The sequence below is a fragment of the Corvus cornix genome, chromosome 2 (assembly GCF_000738735.6).
Source record: "Corvus cornix cornix isolate S_Up_H32 chromosome 2, ASM73873v5, whole genome shotgun sequence".
NCBI lineage: Eukaryota > Metazoa > Chordata > Aves > Passeriformes > Corvidae > Corvus > Corvus cornix.
Genome location: NC_046333.1, coordinates 136333073 through 136357629, shown reverse-complemented (window position 1 = coordinate 136357629; position 24557 = coordinate 136333073). Strand labels below are relative to the sequence as shown.

At 36.6% G+C, this 24557-nt stretch overlaps 1 protein-coding gene across 2 annotated transcripts; it reads left to right on the top strand.

The window, feature by feature from the left end:
• Window positions 1-23510, top strand: EIF3E (eukaryotic translation initiation factor 3 subunit E). Of its 2 annotated transcripts, XM_019289294.2 has the most exons (14): window positions 1-123; window positions 1859-1973; window positions 3887-3943; window positions 4945-5062; window positions 8223-8265; window positions 8718-8822; window positions 10799-10924; window positions 12350-12474; window positions 13167-13293; window positions 15140-15241; window positions 15917-16026; window positions 21532-21634; window positions 22100-22234; window positions 23342-23510. In XM_019289294.2, the coding sequence occupies exons 1-14, from the start codon at window positions 34-36 to the stop codon at window positions 23378-23380; spliced, it is 1395 nt and encodes a 464-aa protein (XP_019144839.1). In that variant the 5' UTR covers window positions 1-33; the 3' UTR covers window positions 23381-23510. The 2 variants fall into 2 exon arrangements, with proteins under 2 accessions (XP_019144839.1, XP_010403156.1); XM_010404854.3 differs by lacking the exon at window positions 3887-3943 and having other exon boundaries at window positions 2-123; window positions 23342-23505.
• Window positions 23511-24557: the final 1047 nt, after the last annotated feature.

The window sequence follows — 24557 nt, the reverse complement described above, 5'->3', positions numbered from 1 at the left end:
GCGCCTCTGCCTTTCCCTTCTCCCGGCGCCAAGATGGCGGAGTACGACCTGACCACCAGGATCGCGCACTTCTTGGACCGGCACTTGGTCTTCCCGCTGCTGGAATTCCTCTCCGTCAAGGAGGTACGTGTTTCTCCTAAGGGTGGGAAAGCCGGCGGTGGGAGCGGGAAAGTGTCAGGCCCTGCTGCCAACTGCCGGTGCTTCCCATGGGCCTGGGCGCGCCGCGGCCGGGGCTTCGTCCCGTGGGCCTGGGCACTGCGCGGGCCGGGCGCGGCCCGTGAGGGATTCGGAGACTCCGTAGGGAGGAGCTTGGGGTTCCTGTGCCGCGTGGGTCGAGGGGCGAAGCGTGTGGGGCTGCCCAAGGAGGGACGGGAGCGGAGCTGAGAGGAGGCCTGAGGGAGCCGCTCCTTGATCACGCCGCGCAGCTCCTCGGCCCCTCGCTTGCGAGGCGGCACAGAATTCCTGTACTTTCTTCTTCCTCGGATTTGGTGTAGTGTATTTCCCTCACCTATATTCGGAGAAAGGAGAAGCCGAAGTTCTCCCCTGTAGGCGTAGTTCGCAGTCCCACAGCGTGGGACCCCCTCTGTAGCCCTGCTGCTCTTAGTGCTCGGGCCGTCCCGCAGCCGGAGCTCAGGGCGGTCTGTGGGGTTACGCCACTGATACTAATTAATTTTAATTTGAAACCCGTGTTATCACGAAATTGTGTTGGGACCAAATATAAGCCCCTATGGAATTATCCCTTGTTAGTCGTCTTACAAATATTTTTAAGTTATGTTGCTACAAGAACCCACTAATGCTGAAGATACCTCAGACGAGTGCTTCAGGCACTTTAGACTCTCACCAGTCTAAACTATTCTAAAATGGGAGCAAAATGTGTAAAGTTATGTAAGTTTTGAATTTAAAATAGGTCTTATTTTAGCCTTCAGAAATGAACTGATTAACCATGCATACATTGAGACAACTTGACCTAAGCAGCTGTCATGTCTAGCATGTGGATTTTGCTTAATGTCTGTCATCTTGGGGGCATTTTTACATTAGCATTTTTATGTCAGCTGAAGTTAGTTAAAACAGTTAATTTTGTAGTGTTAATTTTGAACAGCACGATGTTCAGAGCTGAATTAGAACTTCTACAGATTCTATATCTGAGATGTCCACAAATGTGGTGTGGTGAGTTGTAATACAGCTCTTGTGCAAATGCATTGTTGAGGAATATACTGGATTTGGCCCTCACCTACATCTTCAGCACCTAGCAGTGTTTTGCAACTCACTGCTGAATTATGGATATGAACTCTAAAAAACAGTTTGAGAAGTTGAAAAGCACACTATCCAATTACATAGCCACTCTAAATTTATTCTTATGCTATAGACCTAGCAACATACATTAGATTAAACTGCACTACAATTAAATTATAAACTTAATCTTGTGCGTCTCTTCTGAGATCCACTTTAAGTAATTTAACTAGTCCATGGTGTTCAGCATTTTATTTTGTGGAAAGTATTCTGTATTTTTAAAAAAAAATTATGAAAGTTTTATTATTTTTTAAAACATATATACATATATATATAATTTTGCAGTAGGAATTACTTTTCCTGTTAAGAGATTAGTGATGTTGAATTCTAATTAGTTTTTGAAGTACCTGCTTTCATATATAGCAGGCAAGATTTGATGTTTTGCCAAGACTGAAAATGCAGAGGGACTTTATAGTAAGTACTCCTAATGATAGAGCTGCGAGATTTGATATTTAAAACAATTCAATTGTACAAAAGTCCATAAACTGTGCCATAAAAGTAACTACATAATATGAATTGAAGCTGTTTAACACTATTGGAATGAATCTGTTAATAATTCCTGTTTCAGATATACAATGAAAAAGAGCTACTCCAAGGAAAACTGGATCTCCTTAGTGATACCAACATGGTGGATTTTGCTATGGATGTGTACAAAAATCTTTATTCTGATGAAATTCCTCATGGTAAGCTGCTCATTTAAATGTAAAACTCGTTTTGCAACCTTTCTATATAAAATAATGAATAACTAGTGGTAATTTGCTTGTTGCATTCAAAAACTAGAATTTTGTTTAACTTCAGCATTACCAAAAGGATGTGCAATACTGAGACAAATAGAATGCCCTAATCCTGGGAAGTTTGGATTTGTTGGTCTGTCAGGAACTTAACCTTTGAGTGACCTCTTAAGTACTTCAGTGCTGATTTGGTAATTTCAGGTACTTTAAAGGAGTTGTGCTAGCTTTTCATCTGTCAAACACTATTGCACAATGATTTGGTGTCATTTGGTGACTTTTTCTTTAAAGCATCCATTATGTTAAGACAAGAGTTGCATTGTAAGTAATTCCATTAGTCTCTCTGTCTGTGGCTGAGTTTTAGACTTTGGAGAGAGAAAGGTGTTTTTGAAAATGTGTGTTTTCCTTAGTTCTGTCAATATAAAAATTGCTGCTTCTCTAGAAGAAAATAAATTTAAGATTGTAATGAATATGATCTCTTACTATCTTATCTGTGATTTTAATAACTTTCTCGTTTATTGCTTACATTTCTATCATCTTGAGGACCATTTGGGAATGGTGATAAAATTAGATTATCTGGCTTTCTCTAATTTCTATCCTTCATGGGTGTTTTGATTTTAAGTTTTTTTTTCCAGTTCTTTTTTTTTTAATGGGTCAAGTGTTTTGTTTGTTTCTTCCTGACATAGTCTTTCAATATCCACTGTCTCCCTGTTTCTTCATCTTTTTCATGTTGGGGAATTCCTCACCTTTTTCTTAGCAATTGGGACTACAGTCTACTTTGCCTGCACCTTAGGAGGAAGAGACTTGGGTGCTGTTCCGTTCTTCCTCTGGGTCTTGCTCTTCTCAGGCTCTTGAAACTGCAGAGATGGCTACTTGCCTCTTTGGAAGAAGAGAACTGATAGACTTACGGACATTGAAATCAATATTTTGACCAAGTCTGTGCTAGCACTAGATGTTACGGGCAAATGTACCATGACATGTGGGGCTTACAACATGTAATGAGTACCAGAGGGTTTCACTTCTGTAATCTAAGAAACAGTTGTAACAATAGCTTCACCTTTAGGTTACTTAACAGGTCTACTGATTAAAAAAATTAGGCTGTCTCAGGGCTATAAAAAATCTCAAAGCTGAATAGGTATTCCTCTTTCTTTCCCTGCTTCAGCCTTTTTGAACTGTTGAATATTATTGTTATCAGTAGTAAATAAGGAGTAAAATACTAAAGTAGTAAACAACACAAGAAATAGTGATTCTAGCAGACTTCCGCAAAGTAACTACTCCAGTGTCTTTGGAATTCTGATTATAGGCAGTTACTTAAGCAGGTTGCCTAAGAGTATAACTTCATAAGGTCACAGCTGCAAGAAAATTGAATGAATTTGCTCCCTTGGAGATCTGCCTTCATTGAAGACCAGCAATTTCCACACTTGTTTGAAAAGAGTATAAGAAAAACGTTACATCTCTTAAGATTTTATATCATCAGTTTGGCAGGGTGTTGTTTTGTTATTGTCATTGGGGTATTTTTTGGTGGGTTTTTTTGTTTGATCTGTGGCTTTCATTCAGTTAACATAAGCAGAGCTAGTTCTTTCACACGGAGTCCATTGTTCAGGGTGCTTACTTGCACTGCTTCCTATGCAGAGGCCTTAACTTTTGAGATCTCTCTGGTATGTGTCATCTTCATGTATTAGTGCTTATCACAATGTGTGTATGGGCAGGTGGTTCTTACTTGTGGAATCACTGGTGTCATTAGTAGTTTACGCTATTCCTTTTTAAGACTTCACTTTTTAAAGTACTCAAAACTAAGTTCACTTACACAGTTATAATTAGAAATGTCCCTGCACAATTTATAGTTGTTTTGTCTTGTCTTCCATGAGATCAACTTACAATTACACATCCAGGAGATGTCGCAGGAAAACATTTTCGTATTCTTAGTAAGTCAACCGAATGTTTTTTTTTTTTTTTCCATCTGTTTCCCCTTCTTTTATAATCTCAAGAGTCAACTGAAGTTGGAGATAATTTCTCCTTATTGGAACACTTCCTGTCAGGCAAGTTGTTCTTATATTTAGGTTGAGTCACCATTATGGTGTTAGCCACCTTGGGCATCCTGTTCAAGTACCTGTGTAGTCAAATCGTTAAAGAAATGTCAGCTGTGTTCACCGTGGCATTGAGTGTTCTGGTGTGTGGCTCGCTTTCACAGTTTCCTGGATTTATCTCCTGGGATTTAGTCTTGGCTTCTCTGATCCCATGTTTCTTGGGTCACATAGCCAATGTGAGGGTGATTTTTTCCTTTTTTTTTTTTTAATGTGTACACTTTTCTCAGTTTTGTTTAAGTCTTCATTTTATTGCATTGCTAGCACTTGGTGAGGAATTTGGGGTCTGTGTAAAATAATCACCCTAAAACTGGTAGCTCAATTTCCTTTCAATTTTTCGTAAAGGGCTTAATGCTTCCATTAAACACGGAGTGTTCAGAATCATAATTTTGCAGGTTGAGCTGCTTGAATATTTTTCCTGTCAGTTTTAGTTAAGTACTCTATAAATGTTCTTTCAGAACCTGGTCATCAGTCAGAAGAAAACCAATCTTTGTGGTATCATTAGACTGTTTACTTTTTTCCAAGTTTATTTGGAATAAGTGAACTTAGTTAAAAGTTTTTTCTCCCTTATTGAAAGCCTGAAGGTACTTTGTCTAATGCAGACTCTGCTACAGCTGTACCTGCTCTCTGGTGGCTTCCACACTGGAGGAAAAGAACCAAATGTTAGAAGTTTTTACTAAGTTACAGAATTATTAGATACAGCTGGGTTTGAGACTTGACTGAGAGGACAAGTGAGGTAGGAATTGGGAAGATGTGTTTAGGTGTCAGCACCATGAAATTACAGGTTGGTTCATGTAAAAACTTAAAGCATTATATTAAAGTCTTTTTGTTTGTGTGTTCAGCTTTGCGTGAGAAAAGAACAACTGTTGTTGCGCAGCTGAAGCAGCTTCAGGCTGAAACGGAACCTATTGTCAAGATGTTTGAGGATCCAGAGACTACGAGGCAAATGCAGTCCACTAGGTAATTTCTACCATAATTTGTCAGGATGGCTTGTTGGTACCTCTCAAGTGTTGCTGCTAGAAATGCTTTCTGTTCAGTGACTGCAAGAAAGACATTTTTATTTACAGACAGTATTTAAGTAGTGCTTGTGGTCAGGTAATCGAAATTGCTGGACAGCTTGCTCTTTTCAGTGCTTTTACGTGTTGTGCAAAAGACATCTATTGTTTCTAATATTTGTGAATCAACTTGGGACAAGTGACAGTCATGATCCAGTGCAGTCCAGTCACAGGGGCTTTTTTGTTTGATTGGCTTTAGGGGTTTTTGAGGGAAAATATGGGCTAAAGTAGTTCAGATTCTCTTTTCTGTCTTCCAGAATAGATTATGGAGTGTCATACTAGTCTGGGAGGCCTGGAGGATGAGCATCCTTTCAGCCTCAGAGCACGTATTTCTTTAAGGTGTTCTGTCCTTTTCCTGCTTGCTTGCTCCGTGCCCAAATTGTTCCAACTTGTTGGTGTAAGGTAGTGCTCATAGTAGTCTTTTAAAGATGTGTCCAATTTCTTCTAGATTTTCTTATGGGAGTAATTAAAGTAGAATGAGTTTGTCTGCACTATCGTATCTAAGGTCTATCAGAGTTTCACCATGGTTAAGCTTGAATTGGGCTCTGTAGGAGAGTTTAGCTGTAGTCACTGAGGAGTAACTGCCCCTTCAGCAGAGAGCTGGGCAGGTATTTGTTTGGCATAAATTACTCCTTGTTTCCTTTACATAGGAAACATTGTTATTGCTGTTGTAAATGTGTCTGACAAACTGGAATATTACTTGGGTACCTTCTTCAGCCTTACCTGCTCTAAAATTTTAAGTAGAGCGTACTGTATCAGACAGAGAACCTATGGCTCAACTTGAATTTCAAGGTGATGCCTGTACTTGGGTGTATTGTTGGCAGGCTTTTTGCATCCACTGATATGGAAGGCTGTAACATTACTTCTGGAACCTTTTAGAAAAGTATTGAATGTACAAACTCTTCTTCCTAGTCTGCAAAAATCTTCTTTGTTTGGGAACAAACCCCCTGAAAAATATGGGTCCCTCAAGGGAGAGGAACTTGATTAGAATTTACTCTGTTTCAAATACACATTATCATCCTTTTTTTGTTGCCTCTGTTCTTTTTTCCACTCTTTGCATTGTTTTCAGAATTTGTAATAGATTAATTTAAATCTTGGTCAGTGCAGAAGTGGTGAGGTGCAGTGTATTGTGTCTCAATGCACACATGAAACAAGATGTCAGAAGGAATCATGAAATCTGTAAGCTTTGCAGCATGTCAGGAGAAGCTTATTTTCAATCCTGATCTCACCAGACGTACTTAAGCTTCTGCTGTAAAAATATTGTTAACTAAGTAAGCTGCCTTTTTATCTGATTTCAGAATGGATGTTCATGTCAGATAATTACATAAAGAAAAGAAATGGCATTTGTTTATGACTTGTGATTATGCAAAGCCAGGAGCCACTTGCTTTTGAAGGTACAGCTTTGAAAGTCCCAGTTACTATGACAATTGAGCCTATCTTAAAAAAAGTCTTCCTCCACAACTATTCAAATCTAATTGAACATACAGAGATCTTGTCCAATTCTTGCTTTGCTTTTAGCCAGTTTTTAAATAATAATTAGCCTTAGAAAACTGTTACTAAAATACTAGCATTTTGTGGGATATATGCTCTGTTACTTGGCTTTTGATTCACAGACTTCTTCAACAGTATGTACTTCAAATTGGAAATGCCTTGTTTGGGAGCAAGAGATGCAGTCAGTAAATGCATGGAATATAACTTGCTTAACACTATAGACTATTAGCCCTACTATTCATATGCAGCAAATTCTGTTTTAGAACTGGTATGTGATTTGTGTTTATAAAATGTCTGGAAACTTCACAGCTCAGAAGTTCTAGTTTTGGTTATTGGCTTGGCAGTAGCTCTAATCCAGATTATTTGGGTTGTAATGGGTAGAATTGGGCTGAAATATGTCCATCTGTCTAGACCTGAGTAGTGTGCTGCAGATAATAGGAAGAACTTTTGAGAATTTCTGTTGGTGATTTTGAATCTGTATCAAATTCAGATAGCTGCATATTATCACGACTTTAGACATGGCTTTTGATCTGTGGTGACGTAGTTTGGAATATCTCAGTCTGGGAAATAAAGTGTAAAGGAGATTTTGCAGGTAGAAGTTCTTTCAAGAATAAGCCAAAACATTCCACTTCTCTAAGCTACCATTGGTGGACATTGACTTTAAAATTACAGAGCCGTACTCAGTTTTCCTCATCCTTAAAGTATGTTTTACTGGAACAAATCAATGAGATTATTTAATTGCTTTCACAGGTATGACTGGGGATTGTCATTCTTGGCTCATTTGGCAATTTGCCGTTTCCCTGCAGAATCTTGTACCATAAGTTCTAATTGAACAAACTCGCATCTTTGCAGTTGATTTCAGAGTAAATAGGAAAATACTCCCTTGCATACAGTTTTTACTGTATCTTTGTCCCAGGGAATTTACAGCTTGCCTTCTGGAGGCTTAAACTTCTCTTTGATCTAGGTAATACTGCTTGTTCTTTTAGTATTAACGTTAAATAAAAAAGAATCTTCAGAGATGTAATCTCACGATCATAGATGTTTAGAACTTACTAGTATGATCATTTTTTATGGTTCTGTGCTCTGCAGATATTCACTGTGGTAGAGATATTCCTGTGACCCACTCTGTCTCAGTGCTAACAGTAGGATACGTTTCCTTTCTACTTCTGTTTACTTTAGTTTTTGCCGTTTTTTCCCATCTCCTCTTCAAATCAAGGCTGTCTAGAGTAACTGCTCTGGAATTGGAATATGAGAGTGGGAAGAGCCCTAATTCAGAATTTAACTTTCATACTGAAAGCTAAGGATGCTATCTAATTTAAAACAACCTTCCACCCTTTCTTAACTGTAGTTATTGTTGCAGGTGGCATTCATTGTTTAAAATTAAAATAATTTTAAGGTTTTGAAACTTCATGACATTTTAGTAATAGATGACTGTGCTTTTGGACAAGTGGATGAATGACTTTAAATTCATGCTCAGTTTCTTGTGTTTTACCTTTAAAATTGCACTGTGTACTGTTGCATGGTGGCTATGAATTTATTTTGTAAAAACAGCACTTTTTATCCTTTTATTATAGAGATGGTCGGATGCTGTTTGACTATTTAGCTGAGAAGCATGGGGTAAGTGTTTTAGGTGCTGGAGTTCAGTTCTAAGTACGTCCACCCAACTTCCCTCACAGCTGACAGCACTTTGACCAAGTATGGCCTAGCATTTTGTTCCATCTCCTGTCAATGTAGCTAATAGGCAGAATTCCTAATACTAACATATTTAAGCCTTTGAACTTTTAATTTTTATACAAACAAAAAAAAAGCTGAAACTTAATGCTAGCTGCACCTATATAACTTAGGTGTGATTTACTATGTAATGCAAGATTTCACCTTTTTCCAGTGTTGGTGTAATCTTTCATTCCACAGCATAGGTTGAGAGTATAATAGTTTTCTATTGTCTTTTCCTATGTACAATGTCTTTTGAAAAGCTACAGATTTCAAAGCTCATTCTACTATTAAAATTGGCTTGTGACAGCATGTTTTTTTCCCTAGTGAATAAAAGCTTTTATTGTATTCCTTTTCAGTTTAGGCAGGAGTACCTAGATACACTCTACAGGTATGCAAAATTCCAGTATGAGTGTGGTAACTACTCAGGAGCTGCAGAATATCTCTACTTCTTTAGGGTTCTGGTAAGTTTTGATTGGTTGTTGATGGGGGGGGGGGATAGTTTTATGGTTTGCTTGTTGGGTATTTTTTTAATGAAATATTTAACCCAGTAAATTGTCTGTCTTAACTCTTAGAATATAATACTTTTGAGATTTTTTATGCAATTACTGTACACTGAAGTTGATAGTAATTGTTAATAATCATTACTATTGTTCAGCAATTCTGTTATTTTCAAGTAGAGCTCAGAATTGTTCTTTAAATTTGTAGGTCTTGTAACATTTAATTATAGAATACAGTGAAATGAATACTTGTTTTTATGAATACTTGATTTTGTGCACAGATGTAGTCAACAGCAGTGAAAAGCTTGCAGGTGGATTGAATGTAATTGGTGGTAATGGTGAACTGCCAGCTTCTTACCTGAACTCTCATCTGTCTTCTCTTGAATTCTGTGATGGATTTAAGAGTATAAATCATCTCCCTACAAAATGTAGACAGCTCAGATGATAAATATAAAACCAGATCCATCATCTCTGAAGCAACTCTTTTCATGTTGTTATAATTCATATCATTTGTTACTGGTGGGAGTGAATTTTGAGAATAAAGATTTGATGTCTAGTAAGAATCTCAGCACAGTAAATTTATTGTTGGTAGTCAGTGAATGTGCTGCTTTACTAACAAATGGAAATTTAAGCTAACTTGAAAATCCAGATAATGTAGCTAGAGCAGCTGCAGTACCTAAAAGCAGTTATTGTGAATAGCTACTTATAATTAACTGATTTGGAGCCAGCACAGAGCATGTGAACCTTCTCAACTAAGTATCTGCTAAACTGGCACCGTGGTTGCCTGGAAGGTACACAGTTTGTAAGTCAGTATCTCATAGATCTGTGCAGTGATTGCTGAAAACATGCAGTGGTTCATACGTGGGTGCTTTTTTCTTGCTGATTTCTATTCCCATCTAAAAGTAATCTTAACTCTCTGAAATACTGCAAGAGGAAACCACAATAATTTCTGTAATTGGCTGTAATTAAAGAAGAAAAATTGGAAAATGTATCTTTAATCAGAAGAATAGGGCTTAAAGTAGGAATGAGTTGAATTCTTAGTCTAAATTTTGATGCTAAAGCTGACTTTCAGTGTTAAAGGTTCTTTTTATGTGCCAAGGGGGAAAATGAAAGTTACATATGTAGTTTTGTGGGCAACTGTCCTTAATTCTTCATGCCTTTTTTCTGGGCATAGCATTATGTTCTTGTATGTCAAGTAACTAATCTCAAAAAATGAAGTACTGATTTTGTGCTGGTAATAGCTTAGTACAGGACTTCTGTTACTAATTCTGATGGGAGAAGATTTGTTTAAAAGTTCTGTGTGATGAAGCATAGTCAGTGAAAGAACTATTGTAACCAGTCTGAGAACAGAATATGATATTGTGAATGACATGGTGCAACTCATTCCTGTGTAAAACTAACACAGCTTGACCTTAGGACTGCCCTTCCAGGAAATAGGTTCACTGCTGCCAAGTTCCACTGGACATTTCTATAACAAGTACACTTCTGGGCAAGACATTAGCAGAAAGAGTTAGGAATGCTAGCTCTTTGAAGGTGGTCACCTACTATTATGAGTTCTTTAGGAACCTGCCTTGTAATAACCTTGTTTTACTAGTTTAGAAGCATTTTTGTATGGTGAAACAAAAAAAAAAACCCACAAAAGAAATTTGATGCTCAGCCTTTTTTTTTTTTTTTTTTTTTTAAACTTAAACTGCAGCAGTATGCATCTTTGTCTTACTTTGACAGGGTTTCCTAGTTTCTGCGTAAGAAATTTTACTACTGATTTTTTTTCTGTACCTAAACTGCTTTTCTGGGGGAAAAAAAAAAAAAGCGCACTTAATTTGGAGAGTTAGACTATGCAAAACTGATGTCTTGCAAATAAAAAATACTGCCAGAAAATATCTTTTGTAATTTAAAAAAAAATACTAAGAGTGTGACTTTTTTGCTATTGTTGAAAATAGGTTCCAGCAACAGACAGAAATGCTTTGAGTTCTCTTTGGGGAAAACTTGCATCTGAAATCCTGATGCAGAATTGGGATGCAGCCATGGAAGATCTCACAAGACTAAAGGAGACAATAGATAATAATGTAAGTAAAATCTTGGACATCTTAGCAAGGTGAGAGGTTAGACATGCTAGTACTCAAGTTTTATTATAAATCACTTGCAGTCTTATTTAGGAGTAGGTTACCACCTTTTCACTTGATACTTTCATATTGGCAGTGGGGGAGAGTTGAAGGATGCTTGTGAAGAAATAGTGAAACATTCTCTTTCAAGTTGCTTGCCTCTTAACACCTTACATTCTCGTCTATGTTTTCAAATATATTTCCAATAAAAAAATCTTAAGGATGTGTTTGAGGGCAAGGTATCGTTGTGTGAAATTGTTCTTTAATTTCAGATACTGGTACTATTCATTTTCTGTAAAGAATAAAATGCATGTAAATAAACCATGTTTTTATCTCATGAAGACAGCATTTTTGACAGAAAATGCAAGATAGTTTGTATTTGGAAAGAGTTTTCAGCTAATTCAGCTTTCTTGACGAAAACTCTTCTGAGTTCAGATGAGTACCAAGAACTTAAGGGGAGAGTGGGGCTGTGGTACTAATTCAGAGCAAATGAAGGCATTAGGGACCTCTGAGTCTTCTCCTTGCTTGTGGAGCTTCACTGGCCATATCTAAGATGTGAAAGTTTTACTCTCTTGAACCAGTCTTGAAAAACCAGAGGTTTTTTTCTGTCCCTCAATCATTCTTTGTGTGGCAGATAATTAGTGTTAACAAATTTTCTTCTGTAATTTTGTCTGTATGATTCTGTATGGTTATGATAGACTATTTGACTTGTTCATAAAACTCCAAGGTTTTTTTTGGGGTAGAATCATAGCAGTTTGTTGTCATGCTCTTTGGAGTGATGATTCATCCTCAGTGTGTTGTTTTGCAGTCTGTTGGAAGTGCTTTTGAAATTTGGAGCTAATACAGGGACTTGGAACTGGACCGTTGTTTGTCCATTATCAGCAGATTTAAATAAAGATAACTAATTTTTTTTTTTTTGGCTGAAAGTGATTGTAGAGTTCCATCATTGTCTGAGGGTCTATGGCAAAAAAAAAAAATCTGGTGAGATTTAGAAAGGAAATAAAACAGAAAAGGTAAAGAAGTCAAGTTGTTTCTCAGATCACATCTGAAGAGGGACTACAAGGAGCAAAATTCAGAATTAAAAAGGGAGGTAACTTAGGTTAGTGTGGTGGTCTTAGCTAAAATCTCTGTTTTGCCGTAAACAAAAGGCAAATTTCAGCAAACAATTTGGAATATACTGGAGAAGTTATCTTGCTTATAACTTACAGTAGATGTATCATTGAGATGACAAAAAAAGCTGGAGGTCAAACTTAGCCTGAGAGTGATGACAGTTACAAGGAGCTGATGCAAAATCACAAAATTTTGAGCAATTACAAGGTTTCTGTGGATTAGTATTAAAGCAAACTTTGTGTTGTGTTTGACTTGAACGAATGTTACATTTTCTCTTAGTCTGTCAGCTCTCCGCTGCAGTCTCTTCAGCAAAGAACATGGCTCATCCACTGGTCTCTGTTCGTGTTTTTTAATCATCCTAAAGGGAGAGACAACATCATTGACCTTTTTCTGTATCAGCCACAGTAAGTTGTGTTGTACTATATGGGGGGTCTTTAAATCAAATTGAAGGCAGACGATGAATATGCAAGCTTGCTGAACTTAGGGTTGCAGGGGTGAAGGTATTGTTTTATTCTGATTTTTGAAAAATCTATTTAGAAAGATTCTTGAGGGAAATCGAGACTAAAAATGAGAATTGAAACACTGTATCTATTTGTGAGAGGATTGACTTACATGTAGATCTAGGAGTCTTTGTTGCTCTCCTTTGGATGCTCTCTGATAGCTAGATATGTTTGTTATGTTGTGGCACCCAAAACTGCACACAGTACCAACATGAGGCTGCCCCAGTGCAGAGCAGGACAATCCCCTCCCTTGCCCAGCTGGTGATGCTGTGCCTGATGTTCACCAAGACACAGCTGGCCTTCCTGGCTGCCGGGACACACTGTGATTCATAGGCAACTTCTTGACCAGGACCCCCAGATGCCTTTCTGCTCTCCAGCCTCTCATTCCCCAGTCTGTACATAGATCCAGTGTTGCCCTCTTCCAGAGGCAGAATCTGATGCTTGCCCTTGTTATACTTAATACAGTTGGTGATTGTCTAGCCCTCTGATTTCTGCAGGGCCTCTCTGCCTTTGAGGAGTTAACAGCTCCTCCCATTTTAGTGTCATCAGCAAGCTTCAGTGTACCTTTGAGTTCTGAATCTGTTTTTTCTTTCTAGGTATCTCAATGCAATTCAGACAATGTGCCCACATATCCTCAGATATTTGACTACTGCAGTCATAACAAATAAGGATGTTCGTAAACGTAGACAGGTGCTGAAAGATCTAGTCAAGGTTATTCAGCAGGTAAGGACTGCAGTATCTGATATTTTCTGCCTCTTTATTAAGGAGACTTCATGATAACTTTCTTCTAATAATAAACCTGGGTTAGGATTTGAGGTATTTTGATTTTTTTTTTGTCAATTAAAGTCCTTGCTGAAGTAAAATGCGTATCAGTCAGTAGGAGGACGGAACAGTTTTTTTCTCCTTTCATATACATGAGCAGTGTATGCACTCAATTCTTTCTTTCTATAGGATTAAATGCAGAAAATTCAGTGAGATGTGAAATGGGTTTGGATCTGATTCTTCGTTTTCAGTCATCTGTATGAAAAACTGTTGTATGAATAAGGGTTCTTTCTTACATTTCAAAACCACTGCATTGTCTGTGTTGGTCTGAGTTCACATGCATTCTCTTGAAAACGGTTCTGTTTCATGAAACTTCAAAGGTTCATGAAGACTGAGATACAGAGAAGAGCAGTAAAAGAGTTGCTTGGTAGCAATCAACAGGGTTATGGCCCAGATTTTTATCTGTGACAGTACAGTTTTTACAGGCTAGCAGTCAATTATAATCACATCAGGCATTTGGGAAACTACCTATGCAAAACTCAATCAATGCAAAGATCAAATTTTAGTCACAACTTAATCTGTTTTTAACCATTAGTGTACAAAAAGTAGCATAAGAAGCAGTAAATGAGTGTTAAGTGTTATGACTCAACTTTTTATCTAAAATCTGATTGTAACATTGAGCTTCTAATATAATGTGAATTTCTAATACTTGAAGTAAGTAACATTTTACAACTTCTTGTTTATGTTTAATCTTGCACACTATTAGGGTATTCCTTTTGAAAATATCAGCTTGGGCTTTGGTTTTGAAATCTATCAGATTTCTTAGTACTCACCTACTCTGTATGATTCATGATATTAAATCATGATGTGATAGAGGTTTTATAGATGGGAAATAACTTATGTGGTACTGCTCTAGTAGTAGTAAAAGATTGTTTATACTTGCAACATCTTTGCAAGTATTGAACTGATAGGTAAGCATTTTGTTGTTTATTGAATTTAAGAGATGCTCATTCTAAGACAATTTTGCAAAGTGGATGTTAATAATGGTTAAGTGTAATTTTGATGTGAAAAACATTTACATGTAAAGCTGAATTTGGGATTGTAAATACAATTCTTTGGGTAAGAAAAAAATAACTTCGATCCATAAAAAAAAAAAATCTCTTTTAGGAATTCCCTTAATCTGTTGATCTTACTGTATGCTAAAGCAGATATTGATAGATAATGATTTAAGCTGTCTTAAAATATGCGTGAGAAACACTTAAGGGGATGTTCAATTACATCTGAATTTACACAATTGTATATAGATATAGTGTTGCCTCTGCCTGGTAACTGAGAAAGTTGAGTAACTTCTGTAATGCCGAAATAAATTGAAGTAGTTTGTGTATAGAAAGTAGCATTTTTGTTAGCTATGTTGTCCATGAAAATCAAATAATCATTCAGTTTAAAGTATGAAGGATTTGGTGTTGGAGTCATCTTTGAAATCAGAATTTAGGAAGACTATTCTATCATATTTTATGAAATTTGGAGGTTTGATACAGAGACAGCTCTAGTCTCTTGACACTTTCCCAACTCAAAGATTGCAGCATTAAATGCTGAAGGTGAGACTACACCTCTGGTTTTTTAACTAGACTATCAGGAGGAAGCACACTTATGTAGCTCTTCTAAGAGGAATTGGGAAGTTCAACTTTTTTTAAGGTGATGTAGAAATGCTTGTTCCTACTATTAATTTTTTTTTTAAGAATGTAAGGAATACTTGAGTGATCACATGGCCTTGATTTCAAATTTTGTTCCTAATTTTTTTTGACAGGAATCCTACACATACAGGGACCCTATCACAGAGTTTGTGGAATGCTTGTACGTTAACTTTGATTTTGATGGAGCACAAAAGAAGCTGAGAGAGTGTGAAACAGTAAGACTTAGAATTTTTATAAGACTCATTTTCCTTTAAGTAAAGACCTCTAAGATTCACATTGGACAGCTAATTTGTTTGAAGTGGTGTTTGATTCCATTGTCAGTGTTTTCTGATAAACTTTAATCCATGGTTGGATGCTGTTGTGTTTTTTGACAACTCATTTTGTAACACTTAAGCATGACTTACCATTAAGGATGCAGCTTTAATGTTATAATAATGTTATATTTAAGAAGTTCTAGAAGAAGAAGCAAATAGGTAATCAGGCATTTGGCTGAGCTTCAGGTTTTCCATTAAAGTTTGAGAAATGCTTGAAGAAAAGCTCAGATTTGCCTTCTGTTGTGAAAGATGAGTAGGGAGTCAAATTCTGTGTTGAAAGGATCTTCAGTAGAGTTAGGACAGCAGTAGAGTTTGACTTTCAGTGGAGTTATTACCTTACTTTCTCCTTGAGTCAGACCTGAGTGATCATGTTAGCATGCAATTTAAATTTAGTAAGATGCTGAACAATGAAGCAATGAAAAATATTGCTAATCTATAGCTTTTCCTCTGCATCTTCGAACATAGCAATAGTGTTTTTAGGTATACTGTGGACTGCTCTTAGTTATTGGCAGTGTCTACCAGTAAATTTCAACTCACATGTTTGTTCTCATGTTCCCTTTCTGCTTACACTTGCAGGTGCTTGTGAATGATTTCTTCTTAGTGGCTTGCCTTGAGGACTTCATTGAGAATGCCCGCCTCTTTATATTTGAGACTTTCTGTCGCATCCATCAGTGCATCAGCATTGGGTAAGAGAACGTCTTCATTCCTAAGTTCAGAAAATCAGTCATGGAGGGCAGTTTGACAAACAGTGTAAACTGCAGGAGTGAAGTATTCAGTCATCAGATAAAATCCTAACTGAAATCTCATTTGGATAGTATTCTTTCTAGTTTTATAGCTCTGATGTGATGTACTTGAATACAATTATATTTCAGAGTTGAATTATTGTGTTTAACTTCAAAACAGCCTTTCTCTGCCACCCCTGGGCCCCCCCCCCCCCAACAAGCAGTACTTTCAAGCTAAAGCTGCTATGGTTTTAAGTGGGATCTGTACTGGATTTAGTAGGAACTTCCCTACCCAGTGTCACCGAAGTCCTGGTGACTTCATTTGGACCTCAATTCCACATGTTGAAGTGGAGTGTTAATATTAAGTAAATACAAATTGCAAATACAGTAATTGCTTAAATATATTTTTACTTAGTAGATACAGCTACCCATGTCTGTCTTACAGGTATGTTCTTTGAAATTTATTAAATCACATTGCTTTTTTAATGAATTAAATAGAAAACAATGGATCTTATTCCCTGTGGCACAAAGTGATTCAGCTGTAATAATTGTTATTAGCAAATATGTCTGTCGTTTATTCAGATTTATTTTATAAATGCAGACTTTTCAAATGGATCAGCTCTGATGCCTCTCTTGTATATATATTAAAAAAACCTAAATGGGAATATATTATGTATGCTTGAGATCTCTTTCCACTTGCCCTTTGCCCACATACCCCGTATTTCCACATCCTTTTAATTTAAAGGAAAAAGTGAAGTGAAAAACTCTGAATGCAATAAAAATCTCTCTGATAGAGAGCAGTGCAGAGATCCTTGAGACAGCAGCAATGAAGGCTGTTGAATCGATAAGTTCAGTGGAGTCTTGTTACTAGCTTGTATCCAGAGCAAATGTGTGCATCTAGTCCTTTAAGGAAAGGATTTGACACTGCCTGATTACAAAGGAAAGGATTTGAGAGAAAATTGTCTTAATATTGCAAACTTCTTGAAAGGATTGCTTTTTTTATGGATAGGTATAGTTGGAGAAAGGACTGATTCTTACTACTTTTAATCTTTAGTCACTGGGTGACATGTTTGTCTTCATTGCCTTTGGAAAATATTTTTTTATCCTTTGTATCAGCTTAAAATAGTCAGTGCCTTTGATGTAAATGGGAAACAGTGGATTTGAGTGTTTTAGCCAGCTGTGGTGTATTGGGTTTAAGCATGTAGTCCTAATAGTAAATGGAACTACATGCTGTGAGCAGAGCTTTTCCATACTTAATATTCATTTTTATAAGAGGGCTAATGCTTCATCTAAAATCACTTAAAGCAGAGTACTGCACACTTAGGCATAAAGGGGGTTTGAACAAGTATTTGGAAAAAAACCCATAAATATAGATCTCTTAAGGATGAGTTTCTGGGGAATATAAAGCCCAATAGTGTCTTGCTCTTTCTTACAAATTCTTTTTAGTGATGTGAATACTGCACATACTCAAGCACAAGTTTCCAATGAAACTAGATGTTTAAGCTTTTTTAACTAGAGACTATATGTCTTTCTAAGAAGTCTCCTTCTCTTACGTGACTCCAGTCAATGAGCAAAGACTCTGCAGTGTGTATGTTAAATATTTTTCAAGTCTTGTATCAAAAGATATTGGTAAACTGTGGGCAACATACCAATGAATTCATTATGGCAAAATTGTGGTAGGTGATTGCCATTAATTTAGTGTTTATTACTTATAGTTCATATTTTTTGTGCTGATATCTCAACTTTAGGTATGACAAAACTTATTGCAGTTGGCTGCCCTTGTTATGTGTGAGTAATCCTAAATATAGGTAGCAGTGTCCTTTCTTTATAAGCATTATAGTGTATTCTGAGGCAAGTGATAGATTTGGAGTTGAGACATTTGTTTCAGAATGACGTGGATATTCCTACCACATATCTGTAAGTTAATTGCACATGGAATCAATCATCTGTAATGAGGTGGTTCTCAGTATGTCATTCTGTTTTTAATGGTGGATGTCAGCCTTAAATTTCTTTGCAAGCTGTAACAATCATTAGATTTGGACTGATTAAATTAGGTGCCTAAGTATTTCGTAGTGTATTTCAGACTTGCTTTTGAAGAAATTAGCCAGTTGAAATGTTTGGTTGAAATGAATGTTTGGCTGAGGCATAGTTCTTGCATTTCTCTGTTTGCAAGTGATTTCCACTGCTAATCCTGGAGCCAAACTAGATGGTTGTAACACAGGGCTTGATGAGTACTGTTTAACTATGCAGAATGAATTTGAAAATAGTTAGTGGGAAACTTGCTATTCCTTATATTAAGTAGAAAATAAATGCCTGTTTAATTTTTTATCTACTTAGATCTGCTAGGGAGCTGGCATTTTTCCAAAGGACATAGTTGATTTGTCAGTTGTAATTTAAAGTTTATACGTCCCAAATCACACTGTGATTTGTTTGCTGTTTGAAATACCATGTTTAATAGGGAGTAATAGATGAAGCTAATTCTTAATGTGTTTTAGTTAGTTTGATATGCCTGTATTTAATTGGAGAGCTGAATATGCTTCATTCTTCTTTTGTACTGCACACACAAAATGATATACAAGATGGGCTTGTTCATATATGAACATGTGAGGAATTCAATACGCTTGCCTTTTAAGTAAATGAAAACTTAAATAACACTAGCCCTAGCATGACCCAAATAAGTGAATTTCCTTATAAAACAGGGGAACAGAAATGATTTAAAAAATTATTTTTGCAACTGTTTTGACAAAACTGCCATTCAAAATTAGCTGTAACTTGAAATGGTTGACTATTCTGTAACTACTAATAGTATTTCTTCATTATAATTGATTTAATTTTTATTGAATTATAGCAGGAATCTTTAAAAACAGTGGTAACCTATAATACAACTTTCATTGCTTCCTTTCCTTAATATTAATGGTGTTAATATGTATTTGTAAATCCAAATGTGCCACTATTACTTCAACTGTCAAACCTGTGTGAAGCTAAGATGTATTTTATATCTCGAGAGTTTTAAATATATGTTCTAACTGTGTTAGGAGAAAAGTGTTTGGTACAGAATTGTAGTCAGGATACATCTTCAGTGCGTTCACTCTGGAAGGATAAGGAATACTTTTTCGGCCATGAGTGTTACTTCACCAGGAAAATACCTCTATGTTATACATCCATGCACTTTGAATGGTACTGGCTGCTTCCGTGTAGGCTGCAAGGAGACTCTTAAGAGGGAATCTAGTTGCCACAAGTGCTGGAGGAAGATCATCTCTTGTGTCAAAGATGTGATAAAGTTTTGTAATAGATTTATTCTTTATTCACTAAAAGATAATTGTTACCTGACAACTTCAGTTGGTTTATATTAAAATTTAAAATCTATGCAAGTCTCAAAGCTACAAGTTGAGATAAAATAGGTTTCTACATCCTTTTTACTCTGTCGTTTTCATTCTATGATTTTTAAGTTTTCCAGATAAAAGTGCAGGAAAATAATACTTATACAGAAGTGTGTTATTTCTGTTGTGTTGCTCCATATATACTATATGTTATTTCAAAAAACACTTTTTAGTTTAAAAAAAGCCATTTCTGAAGCAGCTGAGCTAGTAGTAAAATGTAGATAAAATAGGAAAAGGTAGAATTATTTGCTAGTAACAAATGTAAAATACTTCATAGTTTCTCGATTGGAATGATTCTCTAGAAATCTGTGCTCTCTTCTGCTCTAATTTCACAGGGACTTTGTTAAGGAAAAAGGAAAGTGTAGGTGCTGTAGGTTGGAAGTCATCTGGTTTAATCCCATGAACCCAGTTACAGCTCTGAGCAGGTCCCACAGCAGTATTCCATTATGCTGCTTAGTCACGAATCCACTAATAAAGGCCCTGTCTCCAAGAATGGAGGTTCCACACTGTAATCCCAAAATTGGGTTGCTTAATCCCCATTGTAGTGGCAGTAGCCTTTCTTGTGGTCATCTGGAAGGAAACTTACTTTATCTAAATCTTACTAATGTTTCTAAAAGAGAAATCTGAGAATTGCACCCATGCCCATGTACTTTCAGTCTAAAGTTTCTTTTGTTTCAAGTCAAATGTTTAACGTCACTGATTAGGGGTAATAAAGTGATTGTACATTACTTTCTATTAAAGTATCTCATGTTCTGTCCAGATGACTGATAATTCCACAAAAATTTCCATCCCTGATACCTTCTGCTCTTGTCTGCCTTTACAATTGCTAATTCAAACTCAGATTAAAAGGTCTACTGGAACAGTAGCAACTGGAGTTGGATTTTACTTCTCCTTACTTTGCCAAGTTCAAACACTTTTTACCCATTTGTTGTGTTATTTTGCTGAAGTGAGTCAGTGTAAATCCAGTATGTTAAGCTACTTTGGGTTTTTTTTCTATTCACTTCATGTTTATCTATGGAAAAAAATGGAATTTGTTTTATAGTTGGGAGAAAGGTGAGAGATCAAGACCATATAGGAGAGACAACTGTATAAAAAAGAGTATGTAGAAGTCCAGCCAGGTAGATGAGCTAATAATTGATAGTTTATAAAGTATTTACTTGATGCAAGTAATTGTCAAGAAAAAAATCACTTTTTCTGGTGGAGAAAAATACATCAGGCAAGATCCTGTAAAATGGTGAGAAATTGACCTCTTGTGCAACTCAGCATAGCCAGCTGGCTTTTTAGTCATGCCTGTAGCCCTTACCTCATGTTTGTTACCTTTTTCTGAAAGCTGATGGAAGAATGAGCGTTACAAATGCCCTGTATGAGCCAACTGCCAGCAGGAAGCTAAAGGAGTTAGCTAGAAAGCCACAGGAAACACTATTAGGAGGAATTATTCCTGGACAAGAGTGCTTGTTTAAGAATTTTCCTTTCTCTGTTCTCCCCCACCTTCCTTCCTTGAAATTGCAAAAAGTTTTAGCATGGTTTATCTGTCATATCTTCTGTACTAAGCTCTGTCTCGTGGGTCTTGTTCCTGAACTTCAGAGTGAAGTTTCCTTGCTAAACATTTTCCTGGACTAGTTAGTATATACTTTCTTGACTGCTGATTGCATTTAAATAAGAATAAAAGCAGTTGTTTTTTTGGTTTTTTTTTTTTATGGTGATGGTGATTTTATGTTAATAGTGAAATTACTTAAATGACAAATTTTCCAAGAATGTTTGTGTAGACAGTTTTTAATAGGAACACAGGAAAATTGTGCTGGTCAAGATTCAAAAGCAATATGGTGTAGTTCAGAAGGAGCAAGTATATACTTCAGGATATGAATTTCTTATTTGCAGTGGGGGTGGGAGATGTGCAGGAGAGCATGTATGTAAGTTTTAAAGTCATTTCAGTCAATGAAAGTAAGCTTCCCAGGTATTGCAGTATTTATTGAATCTTGGACTGTGCCAAATTTTGTGTTGGTTTGGCTTGTATTCCATAGTCCCTAGTTATGTTTACCAACATCAGAGAGATTCTCTTTTGTCATTTAATAAGTTTGTTATCTTTTAGTATGTTGGCAGATAAACTAAATATGACTCCTGAAGAAGCAGAAAGGTGGATTGTCAATCTAATTCGAAATGCACGATTAGATGCCAAATTGGATTCAAAGCTGGTAAGACCGTACGTAGAATCGTGGAATGGTTTTTGTTGAAGGACCTTAAAGATCATCTAGTTAGAACCCCCTTGCAGGGACACCTCCCACTATACCAGATTGCTCAGAGCCTCATCCATCCTGGCCTTGATGACTTCCAGGGATGCAACATCCACAGTTTTACTGGGCAACCTGTTCCACCCTCTTACAGTAATCTAATCTAAACCTACTCTCTTTCACTTTAAAGCCAGATGGATGCAAGTGAATTTGTTGAGTTTTTCATTAAATTTCTTTTACTTCACGGGCAAAGAAAAACAATAGAAATCAGAACTTTCTGTTCCTGGATAAACTGCAGTGGATTTCATTTATTGTGTTTTGCTCTTGTCTGTATCATGATCTGTGAAAGCTCTGAAAGCAGAGTATTACACTAAAGGCCTTTGCATTCTGAGCAATTGTTAAATTTGTTTTATCTTTGCTGGGTTTTAGGGCCATGTAGTCATGGGCAACAATGCAGTCTCACCTTACCAACAAGTGATTGAAAAGACCAAAAGCCTGTCTTTTCGTAGTCAAATGTTGGCTATGAACATTGAGAAGAAACTGAATCAGAGTGGTAGATCTGAGGTTGGTATAAGTTACATTTTCCTGAATTCTTGCTGTCTTTTTTTGTGAGAGATAAACTTAAGTACAATTCTTAACCTATGCCTTAATTCACCAGATGTGTACCTACTTCTAGTTCTAATAGTAGGAATTACATTGGAAAAGGCTTACTTTGTCGTGGTGAGAATTTAGACAGTGGGTGGTTCTTGCTTTCTTGCAGCCTCTCTCTTCATCATTAGATTTTCTTCTGTTGTGTAACTGTTTCTGTCATTTGCTGCTCTGCTTTCTTTGAGTGGTCTCCTTTACCACCAGGAAAGGGCAGATTATGAAGTGTGACACCTATGAAAGTAGTTATAATACTTTTTCTAAGTAAGTTGTACTAAAGTATTGTAGGTGCATATGTGGTATTGAAAGAAGAATGAATGGTGGTTAAGATGGAGCATGGAGGAAGAGTTGTACAAAACCCTAACTGTTAAACCCATTTAGTGAAATTCTAGAAAATGTAATTAAGTCATTGAAAGGTTTAAGTAGAACCAGTGAAAATGAGAAAGTTGACAAGATCATCTGGTTTTTTTTCCCTCCTCATTACAATATGGGAAGCTCTGTGAGGGAGAACAGCACTGTAAGGGGATGGCTCTGAGGTCCGCTAAGGACCCAGCCATACATCTTTAAAACAAACAAAAAAAGTCAGAACAAACCACACAGTAAAGGAGCTTAAATAGTAGACGTTTTATTCCTCATTGCTTGGCTGAAATACTGGTGGAAGTTGGACAAGCAGTGGTGCACTAGTTTATTCTGTTAATGGGAAGTCATGTGAAACTTGTGTGCCGTTACTTTCTTTTAAAAGTGTAGCTGAAAATTATTCATAGATTTATATTGGGATCTTCTAGAACTTTTCCTTTTTGATGCTACTAGCTTGGAGGACTCTACTGTAATTGTACTCAGTTACAGTATGTGTGTCTATTATATCAACACTTGCTTTAATTTTATAGGGTGTCCTTCACTAATTAACAACATTCCCACTTCATATCCATATACAGTATTAGAATTGTTTAACTTAATGTGTCATAAATTTCAGTATGTATTAGGTAATACAGTAATTTCTTCTAATCCTTATTTTTTCATTTTTAGGCACCTAACTGGGCTACTCAAGACTCTGGCTTCTATTGAAATACTTCTGCAGTAGGGGGAAATCTGTTTATTTGACTAAAAAGCACATAAATATGTAACCTTTTTGAGAAAAAGTAATTATGTGTTAGAGCTAATGTTATTTGAATAAAATTGGCTACTTTTAACAGTCTGTGTGTTTGATTTACATAGATTATGTTGTATAGGGACTTTTTATCATAGTGTTCTACAGCATTTTGGATCATGTTTTGCAAAATTTAGGATGTCAGTTCTGTTAGGTTGGTTTGTACCAAAGGATGCTTTTGCTCTCAGACTGTCTGAGACTTTGGAAGCAGGGATTTAAAGATTTTTATTACCTGTTGCAAATGTTGCATTTTAAAAAAATTAAAAGTGGTAGTACAAAGAAATAGACAATGTGGACCATGTTTGAACATGTGGTCAAGCCAAAATCTTTTTCTGCACTTCCATGTTTTTGTTTGTTACAGGAGAAGCTTAGAAGAGAGAAGGCACATGTAGCCAGTATCTTTTAAGAAACCTAACATAGTCTATATGTAGAATAATTTGAGTAGACATCTTGTGTTCATGCTTCAGAATTTTTGCTGTTTGAAATCTCATTTTTAATCTCATCTTGCCTCATGTTGTAAACTTCTTGGAGTAGTTTTTTTGGTTGGAAAGGAGGATTACAAAAGGCCTGATGAGGGAGCTGCATATGGTTTAAAACTTCCATTCTGAAATTTGAAATTCTTAAGATCAACGATGCAAATAAGGGAACAAAACTCGAGTTCAACTATTGGAATTTGAAGGAGTTTTTTAAGTTTTGGGGTTTTCAGCTACTGTTTCACACTTGCCCGGATTTCCTTAGCACCTTTGCTCTGCAGAATATACCTTAGCATCTTTTAGGAGAAGATCATGGATCCTTGTTCTGAGTTCTGTCAGGTAAAGTGACTGATCACTGAGGTGCATGTTGGAAAGAAAGAGGCACTATCACTGCGTACAGTTTCATATTTACAGTTGAGGGGAAACACCAGTGACTCACCTTCAGCTTGTTCCAACTGTGACCTGTTTCCCTCAACTCTTTAAGTGCCCGTATTCATCTACATGTGTAAAGTTGTTTTAGCTTGCCAGCACTCCTGCTTACTGTCTGGAATGTCATGTTGACTGGGAAAGGAGAGTAAGTTAGTAATGTTCAGGCTTAAGGCTAAGACCAGTTTTTACAGGT